The 11,324-nt window shown below is 39.3% G+C and overlaps 1 protein-coding gene across 12 annotated transcripts in view; it reads right to left on the bottom strand.

The window, feature by feature from the left end:
• The window catches only part of akap9 (A kinase (PRKA) anchor protein 9), a 102,820-nt gene continuing 91,496 nt past the window's right edge, over positions 1-11,324 (bottom strand). For 10 of the 12 annotated variants that reach the window (XM_041248854.1, XM_041248858.1, XM_041248862.1 and 7 more), the window contains 15 exons: positions 10,520-10,711; positions 10,132-10,320; positions 8,359-8,518; positions 7,173-7,389; positions 6,095-6,245; positions 5,181-5,873; positions 4,767-4,972; positions 4,439-4,547; positions 3,597-3,788; positions 2,194-2,394; positions 1,686-1,915; positions 1,407-1,501; positions 1,053-1,179; positions 699-832; positions 1-530 (listed from right to left, as the gene is read on the bottom strand). In XM_041248854.1, coding sequence (XP_041104788.1) covers positions 487-530; positions 699-832; positions 1,053-1,179; positions 1,407-1,501; positions 1,686-1,915; positions 2,194-2,394; positions 3,597-3,788; positions 4,439-4,547; positions 4,767-4,972; positions 5,181-5,873; positions 6,095-6,245; positions 7,173-7,389; positions 8,359-8,518; positions 10,132-10,320; positions 10,520-10,711 — 2,940 coding nt within the window. In that variant the 3' untranslated portion in view covers positions 1-486. The remainder of the gene's footprint in view (positions 531-698; positions 833-1,052; positions 1,180-1,406; positions 1,502-1,685; positions 1,916-2,193; positions 2,395-3,596; positions 3,789-4,438; positions 4,548-4,766; positions 4,973-5,180; positions 5,874-6,094; positions 6,246-7,172; positions 7,390-8,358; positions 8,519-10,131; positions 10,321-10,519; positions 10,712-11,324) is intronic. The other 2 variants (XM_041248855.1, XM_041248865.1) reach the window with 1 other exon arrangement.

Here is an 11,324-nt window from a genome sequence, read left to right as displayed (position 1 = left end):
TCAAATGTTAGAATAGTCTTTATTTTTAAACTTTGACAAAATACCCATAAAATTCAAAGCTTTCCACCGTTACAAAAATATGTATCTCTACAAACTGTTTCCTTTGTCCACAATGCCAGTAATTATTAAAAGGACAGCATAGTAAAAACTTAGCAGCCTTCTCACAGATGTGCATTGCATTTCAGGCAACATTCCCTTCCACCCATACCATACGTACAACATTATAAATAAATCAGTTTAAATTAGTATTCCACAAATATACATTTAAACCATCTCTGATTGTATTATGCACAACAAAAAAGCAGACTAATATACATAAAAGCTATTTCCTCTTATATACTGGCAAGAAAACCAGGTACAGTATTACACTCAAGTTTATTTTGGTCCCACAAATATAAACAAAATAGTGATACCATAACACAGCAGCTCATCTTTAGAAAAGGCAATCCAGTTTCAAGTCAACTTGTGTGTATAACCCAAAGGACTTTATCTTCTTGTCCCGTAGTGCAACTGAGCATATGAAGTGGAGCCTGTAAAGGGGAGGAAAAAAGAACATATTAGCATCTTCACAAAACACAAATGCCAGAGCGTCTATACAGCTATTGTTCCAGAAAATTGACCGCCAAGAATGCTGGCGCTTTGGTTTCATGTCACAAAGAAAGACTCAGTAGCGTGCAAAATGTTTTGTTCTGCATTACCTGACTGTACGCTCCCAAGTCTCCTTTGCAGTGCATCCAGTCTGTGTATATAATCTGTAAGTGCTCTGTCAGGATCGTAATTCTGGAGATGAGAACAAGCGAGGGAACCTGCACTTGACTCAGCTGGCTGACACCTACAGTAGAACACAAACAAACAAACTCTTACTATAGCTTCCACAAGTTATTAATAAATAAATAAATAAAATAAAAGACCACCCATCTGTACAACACCCTGCTCATTACCATCTATAGCGTTATGTGGTTGTTCTTCAGGATTCCAAAGTTAATATTTAAGCATGCTTGCAATATATTAAAACTAAATTGATGCCGAAGAATACAAAATGCATGTCCTACCTCTGCTGCAGTGAGAGAGCTGACCTTGGAGATTCCAGTCCTGATCTCGCTCTGCTGGAGGTTCTGCGGTCTCTGTATGTTTCAACACCCCCAGGATGGAGTGGGGAGCCTGTTCTTGCCTCATTACCTGAAACAATTGAAAAGTCATTTGTACCAATATTATAAGGACCTAATGCTGTTTTGTTTTACATAGGGATGAGAAATGTTTTAACAAAGATACATTTTAACTTGAAATCAAGTTTGTGTAAATACAGTCCTTTTTCGTTAACTATCCAAAAAAAAAAAAAAAAAAAAAAAAAAAAAAAGCTGTTAAAATTAAAGTTCCATTGTTACTCATTGCGACTGATCTCTTACCTGTTATCTGCCCAAATCCATTTCTGTTAACACTGGATGATGGGCTTGACACTGAACCTGCAGCTCTCTGCCATCTTCTGACTAGAAACTTCATTCTGAAATACAAAGTGACTTTGTTCTAACAAGGTAGTAAAGATGACATATGATTTTAGCAACCTACACAGCGAAAACTAAGATCATACATATGTCCTTAAGGCACCCGACTGTCTGAAAGACAACAACACTCATACTGTATGGGAGAAAAATAAATATATCTAGATGACACTTCAGAAGGCTTACCTGGAAATGGCTATTGTAACTCTGACAGCGGACCTGAATCTGGTAAAACCTCTGCAGCGATGTGTTACTATCTCAAGGCTGTGAGACGGCTGTCCACCCATTTTAGCAATAAGGGAGAGGGTAGCCTCTTCACATTCCTGAAAGCCTCCCAGCAACAGCAGCAGGTACTTCTTCTGGTAAATAAGAGCCTTGCGGAAACTTTCTGCCCGCAGGTATTTGCCATAGATCCTCTGGGGATACAAGACAGGCTGTTAAAATCTGAGAAAGATTAACTGCAAACTACAGCACATCACAACTGATGTCAACAGTGTTTTTTTGATTGGTTTTGTACAGTTTATTGCACAAACTGCAGGCATGGCCATTTTAACACTACAAGGTTTGAAGGTTACAGATTATATAATATGTACAGCTGATCCTGCCTCTTATGACAGAAGTGTCTTCTTCTGAGCATGTTAGGGTGGGCAAGAGGACTACAAAGCAAAGTGCAAAAGCACTCAAAGTAACAAACCTTTAATGTTAGACTGTCCACATCAGACCCTGTCATATCTCTGTACAACGCTTCGCTTCTAAGCTCTGCCCTTAGATTGTTCACTTCTGTTTCCGCTTGCTTGAGTGATTTTTCAAGGTTTTCTTTTTCTCTACTCCAGGTCTCTTGATCAGTTGTGAGAACATCAATGCTATCCTGGTTATCCAGGGTCTTCCTGTTGGACTTTACAAAACAGGACATGTTTAATTTTCCACTGTCATTGTAAAAATAAAAAATAGTTGGATAAAAAAAAAAAAAAAAGTATATATATATATATATATATATATATATATATATATATATTTACTTGCTAACTGATAAATATATCATTAAAATAAATAATTGTACAATTATGAAAATTCAGTGAGAAAGCTTACATTAGGTGGAATTATGGAGCTGGCTACTGTAGAATGGTTAAGTTTTTTCCACAGTTTTTTGAAGAATTTAATGTGAATCACCTGTTTTTATGTTCAATACTAATTTGTGTTCCCTTGCAATTAACAAATCTGTAAATGTATGGAATACAGTGAATTCCCCAAATTATGATCACCAACAGGACTAAAAGTGTCTTTAGTGACGTAACATAGTTATGTACAGTATATACAGTTAAAAGATATTAAAAACAAATGGTAATAATCTGATTTTGTACTATATAATTCATATATCATTGGTGCCTCCGAATCTGCTTTCAGACAATTGCTGGCATCAAATTGAAGTTTAAAACTCAGCACATCAATACTTTGCTATTTTACGAAAGAAAGAACCCACTGAAGTTTAAATTTAATTTTCTTTTTTTTTTTTTAATTTAGTAGTCGCCAACTGAGTTTCCCCCAGTTTGATATATTCAATTGTATTTTAAACTCAGCTCACAGCTACCACCCCTGCGCGGTGAAGACGAGCACACACTGTCCTCCGAAGTGTGTGCCGCAGCTGACCACTTTTTTCTCTCTGCAGGCTCTCCATTGCAGCCACCCACAGATACAGCGTCGGAGGACAACGCAGCTCTGGGCAGCTTACAGGCAAGCCTGAAGGCACCCGGTCGCTGGTTGCAGTGAACCGAGGACACCCTGGCCGACCTAAGCCCTCTGTGTTTGGCCAATTGTACTCTGCCCCCTGGGAACTCCCGTCCACGGTCAGCAGTGGAATAGCCTGGCCTCGAACCGGCGACCTCCAGGCTACAGGGGACACCCTGCACTCCACGTGGAGCACAGTTACCGGATGTGCCACTCTGGAGCCCTTTTAAATCTCATTTTCAATGGTACACACTCCATTGCAATCTCCTGTTACCAACCTCAGTAGATGAACTGATTTAGTTTTCAGCTGACGGATCATTAAGCAAGGAGACCAGACACAGATGTTTATAAAAGTCGTATTTGACCACTTACATAATGGAGTCCCCCGAGGCCTCGCTGGCGGGAGAGACGGACCTCCTCCTCCAGTTTAATCAGAGAGTTGCGCAGGTCGTTCTTCTCCTCAGTGAGGCGGCTCACAAACCCTGTGAGCTCTGCGTTCTGCCTCAGCAGCCGCTCTGTCAGGGAGCTGGAGGAACTACTGCCTGTGGGAAGCAGCACACTCTGCTGGAGAAACACGGTACGTTAGTTTCTGGCCAAATGGAATGAAATTGGCAGACAAATTACCCCTCATCATGTGACCAATAGGCAAACACAGCAACCATTACAGCTCACATGTATCCCACATTTGACTACTGTAAACCATTCATATTTACAGCCTTATTTGTTTTACTTAAATCACCATACATTTTAACAAATAACTTTCAATTTAAAGGGTCTCAGTACATTGCATGATCAGCAGTCAAACAAATAAGCAATAAAAAGAACACTACGAAATTGGCTGTCACACAAACTCACCAAAGTGATTACAGATGTTTCAAGTGAAAGACCTTTATAAGTCATTGTACATACCACTGAGATAATAATAATCTTTATTTTTATATAGCGCCTTTCATAGTGGACTATCATCACAAAGCGCTTTGCAAGATACGAAACTATTCAAAATAACATGACGTCAAATTTAGCAGGCTGTGTAGCAGATGCACAATTCCAAGTATTGTAAAAAACAGTGACTGGGTTTATCCACCTATTCCTATTCTGTAATGAAATGTGTACGCATTAACCAGGTCTGACTGCGTTAGGCTAACAAAATCGTGAAGTGCATCCCCACACTGACATTTATAATAACAGTAAGTCACACTAAGTCTCTTATTTACCTCTCCTTTAGGACGGATTGCTGGTAGCTGCTGAAGCTGAGACACAATGTCCTGAATGCTGTTCTGTAGCCAAATAAGATTTTCATCATCTGCTGCTTCGAATGGGATCCTAACACAATGCAAAAAACAAAAATCAATAAATAGAAAAAACAACAAAAAAACAACGGTTTTATTAATTTTATTCACTATGGTTTTAATTTATTCCTGGCTTTTTAACTCTCCAACTCTCCTTAGTGCAAACATCATTAATACTGCAGTCGGTAACATAATCAGTTTTTTAACTGGTTGATCACAAATCTTGAATTCTAAATTCAGTCAATTATCTTACCTGCTGGACACTTTGCTTGCCAGCGTTTTCACCTTAGAAGCAATTAACTGAAGTCTCTGGATGATGCCGTCAAGATGCTTTGAGTCTGCTGCTGCAGCTGTTCCTCCATTGGTTTCATTTAGAGAGTGACCGCTGGAGCCTACTGTCTTCTGCTGCAACACCCACTCTCTCGTTCTGTCGACAGGTATGTCTGCTCTACAGAGACTCTGCATTGTAACAAAAACTTTAAATTATTAAATAAATACATTAAGTAAATATTATTTAATTATAGTTGGAATTTTCATCATAAGATTACCCTGCTGACTAGTTTGGTACACACTTTTCTTATCACAAAAATGTAAATTATATCCCAGGTAAAATTTCTAATCACTGGTCCTGTGTTTATAGCTACCATTTGCTTATCAGACAGCTTACCGTTTGAGGATCAGGCTGATCTGTGTTCTCTCTCTGGTTCTCCTGGTGCTGCAGCTTGCTGACGCTCTCCTGGAGCTGCTCCCTCTCCTGCTGTAGTCTGACGACGAGCTGCCTCTCCCTGTCCAGCAGCCTCTGGAGCTCTTCATCCTTCAGCTGCAGCTGCTCCAGTTTGTCCTGCACCAGCCTGTAAGCCTCCTGCTCCTTCTGCAGGGCCTTGCTGTGGAGCTGCCTCTCCTCTTGCAGCTGCTGCCTCACCTGCACCACCTCCAGCTTGCGTCTCTCTATGTCTTCCAGCAGCTGCACAATACGGGCGTGCTTCTCATCCACCTGGCCTTGGAGGTCTCCAAACAGCTCTTTCATGGTCCGGACACCATCCTCCATCTGACTACACCCAGCATCGGTTGCAGAGTGTCCTGCCTCCAGTCGCCACTGTGTACTCAGATTCAGCTGGCCACGCAGCTCTTTCTCCTGTTCCAGGGCGCTGTTCAGCTCCAGAGACCGGGCCTTTTCTGAATCCAGTAGCACCTGCAGCTCTGATATGCGGCTCAGCTCATGGGAGAGCTGGGCTTGGTGAAGGGTTTTTTCTGTCTCTGACTTGTGCTTCAGAGTAGCTGCTGCCTGTCGTTCCTGCTCCAGGAGGGTTGAAATCTGGCTGTTTTTACGTTTCTGGTCCTCAAGTGTGAACTTCAAGTCCTTATTTTAAAAGGGGGCAAAAGTATGTACAAGTATTTTGTAATGTACATGGCTTTGAGTCAAACAAATAAGTAAATACACTATTGCCAATGTGCCTTTCAGAAATTATAATTTGTAAAACAATTTTTGGAAATAGTTTTTTAATAAGTTAACTGTTTAATTAATGTGGTCATATAAACAGCATGGCCACACAATACCCAATACACATTTGCTGTAACTACCTCAAAGTCTTCCTTTTCTCTTTCTTGTTTTCGTTCTGATTTACACTTCTCGTTTTCAAATGCCCACTGAAGCTCTCTGGATTTCTTTTGCTCATTTGCCAGAGCATCATTTAACATGTCCATTTCAGCAGTCTTTTCTGAGACTTCAGTCCTGTTAAGATATTTATTGGTAATTAGTACAATGTTTTTGGATATGTTTTTGGAGAAATTACTCAAATAAGAAACCATTAGTACCCTCTAGTAGTAAAATTAGTTTTTATCCAAACAAAACAGACAGGCTTTATGAATGAATGTAACTTGCTTTGGTTGCTTGCTTTGCAGGATCCACTAAAGGATAACACGGTTGTATTTTTATTGAATGGCTTGGTTAACATTTTCTTCATTCTGTAAGAAGTATCAGCTGTCTGTCAAAGGTTGCATTACTGCAAACTAACCTGAACACTGTAAAGCTGACAAAAAAGTCACTTGGTTCAGTAAAATAGATAAGCAGCACATCAGATAAATGAACACACTGGCGAGTCAGGGGAGCACACTGTTTTGTGGCTGCTGTTAACACACTGGCAGCTATTTCAGCCCTGCCTCTTAGAAGATGCTCTTTTATTGAACCCTTTATTAATATGTTGTCAACAGAATGGTCAACAAATAGAATTTTAGAATTGCGATTAAAACAAAACCTATATGAACATAATTTAGATCTTTTATTTAGCACTATGTAAATCACAGAATCTACAAAATGACATTGCTGAAGCCATAATAGTAGTACAGTATTTCATGTTAGATTTCTAAAATGTCACATTTTTACATTTGTGCCCATTTTTTGGTTAAGTAAAAAATTATGGAAAACTACAAAGCGGTGTGTAATTCAATATGCTAACGTAACATCAGTCGGCAGGTTTCATTCGACTTTATGAAGCAAAATCTGATCATTCTACAGGGTAATGCAAAACTTTTCTATATAGATGTACAAGCTCATTGATTCCATATATTAATCTACTGCTTGGTATGTTAGTGTTAAAATCAGTACAATACTGTAGAAGAAAAAAAAACAAAAAAAAACAAAACCAAACAAAACCATCACCTGAGAGCTTCCAGCTCTTTCAAATGTTTGTGTTGTGCTTTAAGGGTTGTCTCGAGTTCCAGTTTTGTTTGCGCAAGCTCATTCTTAAGTTCAGCTATCACCATCTTCTCAGAGTGGAAACGATCCTTCAGTTCACTTCCACTTTCCTTCACACGATTCACCTCCAATTCTACAACACTAGCCTGATTGTCCTGCAATGTATAGTCCTGATGTCCATCTAAGGGAGATATAAAAATATAGTTATTACAAAGTCTATTAGTCCATAGTTAGACATGCATAGACTTGCACTTATATGAGAAACAAACCACAAACCAAGGTATGCAAAAACCAATCCACTCTTTTTCTTTGCATCTGTGATAGCGTAGAACGCTGTGACATCAGGCAGGTGGCAGTCTAATTCTGCCTTTACAGAGACTTTTCAAAAGTGTTTTGGCTACATTTAACAGATCAACACCATTTTATGGAATTCAAGATTAAAATACTATATAGGATTTTTGCATAGTTTCCTTATTATGAGCTGGAATATGACACTAAACAAGGACTGACAACATATTAAGCGTAATCTTTTTTGTATACCAAGTATATTTAAAAACAAATAATAAAAAAAGCACCAGAGGTAACAAATAATTACACAAGAAACAGCTATCTATCTAGGTGACATTGTATTGTGAACAAATAAAAAATGTGAAATGACTTTCTCCAAACAAATTATGCAGGTTTCTGTTCTAAACCATATACATCTGTGAACTGTGTTTTTAACCTGTGTGTTCTATGAAACTGTACTATAAACATTAGCTACCAACTACAAGGTTAATTATTTTCTATGAGAAGTTGAGTGTGCACTAGGCTTGTACAAATTAAAATGGAAACCTTGTCGTTCAGTTTTGTATGGTTCTAGTGTTAACTTCAGAATTAAACAAATTCCCTTTGAAAAATTTCATCAATATCAATCTTTGTTAAATAAATTGTGTTTAAGTATTGTGAAAAGGGTCCTGTATGTATATTGTGTATATTACATACAGTAAGTATATTATGCAATTATACTGTATGAATGATGCCCTGGAATTATTTAAATGCTTCCTACTGTCCCTTTATACCACACAACAAAATAAATAAAGTACCAGTTTGAATTAATTGTATCCTGTTCCAGACATTGTGAATCACATATAGTACTAAAATCCAGTACCTGAGCTTGTCTGCAGTGCCAGCTGTGCTGCAGCCCTGTCACCTCTGCTATCACCTTGCTGAGCCCTTTGCAGCTGTGCTTGCAGCTGCCCAATTTCCATCAGCAGACTATATCTGTCAGCATCCTGAAGGATCTCCATGGCATCCCTGTTCCGAGCATCCTGGCAAGGCAAAACATTGTTGGAGTTTGTATTTTCAAATAAAAATAAAACACTTCCATGGGGCATAATATAAGGAGGAAAAACATTAGATTATTATCATAATCAATCAATATTTATTTTATACAGCGCCTTTCATACTGGACAACCATCACAAAGCGCTTTACAAGATAGTGAGGAACAATGCATAACACATTAAATAACCCTGGTTCCCTGAAAGACAAATGTAACCATTACCGAATGGGTATTTACTAAGGCTGAGACGATGCATCATATCATTTGACAACTATTGATAGTCAAGCCTGTGCATCGTTTTTGTGTAAAGGGTTTAAGCAAAGAAAAGCTTTTATTTTTTTATTAAATTTGGAATCGACCACTGTTTTTTGCTTTAAGCGCAAAACATGTGTCTGTTCTCCACTTGTAGAGCTGCTGCTTAGACAAAGCTTGACCATGGGACTTCGCCCCATAGCACACACAAAAGTGTTCGGACTGCCTCCAACTTTTCATCCTGTCAACGTAGTACACCAGCGTCCAAACTGGACAGTGTATGGAGCTGTTGCTCTGTCAGACTGGAAAAGGAGGTGGATGGAAAGTCTCCAATTCACAGACTGGTTGGCACTGAATGCCGAGATTCCTGGCCCCTGTAAAAATTAAGCAGGCTTTCGCTATCAAGAATGCCTGCATCTCACTTACAGGCTTTGCAGAGGTGATAGCATGTAAGAAAACCACTTTGAATGATAAAAATTTCAGCTCAGCTGAATGCAGTGAAAGGGAAGCAGAGCTCGAGGAGGATGAGGAAGACCGTAAGGACGGTTTTCTGCCTGGGCTACTTTCCCGGGGCACAGAGCCCTGGGGTGAGGATGCAGCCACCTTTCTAAGAAAGGGTGATGGAGAAGAGTGCTGAGCAGAAGTAAGGGATGCACAGTGCTCCTTAGAGCTGTGGGATAACCGTTTCTCAAGCGTGCACTTGGAGAAAGGGGCACAAAACCTGCAGAAGCTGCAATTAGCCAGTGCCTCTTTGGTGTACTCTGGCCCCTGGCAGACTTCAGCACCAGGTCGGTACAGGTATGGTATCCGATCAGAAGTGGTTTGGTATGGGTCGGTGACTTTAGCACTGGGATGGTACAAAGACAGTAACCTTGGGAGAGCACAAAGTCAGCCAACTTATGTTGCTGGATCCCTGGCAAGGAGCGACTCGAGCCACCGGCACAAAGCCACAACAGGGCGTAACAAACAAGGCTGTAGTGCACACAATATGTGTAATTAGTAAAAACTACTACAGCGATTAGCATAATATCACATACAATTTGTGTGTAAAAATACAATAAAAACAAATATATACAGACAGAAGCAATAAGTACTTATCTGAACAAAGCCCTCTGATCAGGTCAATCTTGAAAGGAAAAATGCACTAAGATCTAGGAGCACAGTCCTTTTGTGCCCTGGGGGCGGGGCCATGACTGTTTTGGTATACAATTTTCAGGATTTAGTATTTATACTTGAAAGGGAAACTATTCTGCCCACAGAACTGTAATTATTATTATATTTCAACATTCAGAGTTCTTCCTAGACTCCTGCTCATAGTTAACTGGTCAAAACTTTACAAGATTTTTCACCTGTTCACGCAGCTGGTTTTCCAGCTGGTTCAGATGTACAACTATGTCACTAGTCTCCAGTGATGCCACCTGAGTTTCAAGTGCACTCTTAAGAACACTGCGCTCCTTCAAAAAGACTTGCTGGATAGCTTGGAGGAGTTCTCCACGCCAGTCTGCAACACCTTCAGCTGATGCAAAATTCAAAGAAATCTATAGGGCACAAATAAAAACATGTCTGTCATTGCTTTTTAGACAGTGAACAAAAAAAACCCAAAAAGCTTCAATGTTGTTTTTGGCCATACCATTATAAAAATATTGCTTGTTTTACCATTATGTTTTGAATGAGTTTTCATTACTACTATACACATAATTCTTGAATATATTTTTGTTTCGATTAATATGTATTTACCTCAGTATCTCTGTGAACTTGCATCTTGGTAATCAAATCCCTGAGTGACTCAACCGTAGCCAGAAGTGCCTGCCTCTCCTTCTGCCAGCTTTCAGAATACTGCTCTGATGTTCCCATCTCCCCTTCAATGCAAGGGACCTCGGACAGGGAGAGCACCTGCATTCCCTCCTGATGTACTTCTCGCAACAAGTACTAGGGAAAGAACATACATTATTTAATTAAGTGTTCTCTTTTAAAAACAATTGTGCTGGCAGCCAGTGCAAGTAGAGGAGAAAGCGGGGTCACAGTTTAAAGATATTATGCTAAGATTTCACATTGCTTTGACCAACTGTTTGTGTCACTAACTACAGTCATTCCATGTGATACTGTACTCAATTCTGTATTTATTGCTCTAGTATCCAGTGTTGTATAATGTATATTTTAAAATTCTGTTAATGATTTGGAAGTCTGTCAATGGTCTGGCCCAATCTCTGTATACTGTATTCCTTCGAATTTAAGACGCAGACCAAATTTACCACCCTCAATTTGTGGAAAAAATAAAACATCAAATAAATATGCATTTACAAACATACAACCTCAATTAAGCTGTTGCATTGTACAAAACTGACACAAAACAGTGTTGTTGTAATTTAACCACACAGCTTGTTTATTGTGCGACGTACTGAATAATACTTAACAGCAGGAGCAAAGCGGCGGTCATTTTGGCGGTTTTTGGTTTTAAAATGTAATTTTCTCCAGCCGTGTAACACGTATGGGGCTGCAAGCTCATGCACCTTTCTGTCCGTATGTAGTAAATATTCTCACA

This window comes from Polyodon spathula, chromosome 4, assembly GCF_017654505.1.
Source record: "Polyodon spathula isolate WHYD16114869_AA chromosome 4, ASM1765450v1, whole genome shotgun sequence".
Classification (NCBI taxonomy): Eukaryota; Metazoa; Chordata; class Actinopteri; order Acipenseriformes; family Polyodontidae; genus Polyodon; species Polyodon spathula.
The sequence above is the reverse complement of the archived record's forward strand: the minus strand, read 5'-3'. Positions and strand labels throughout refer to the sequence as shown.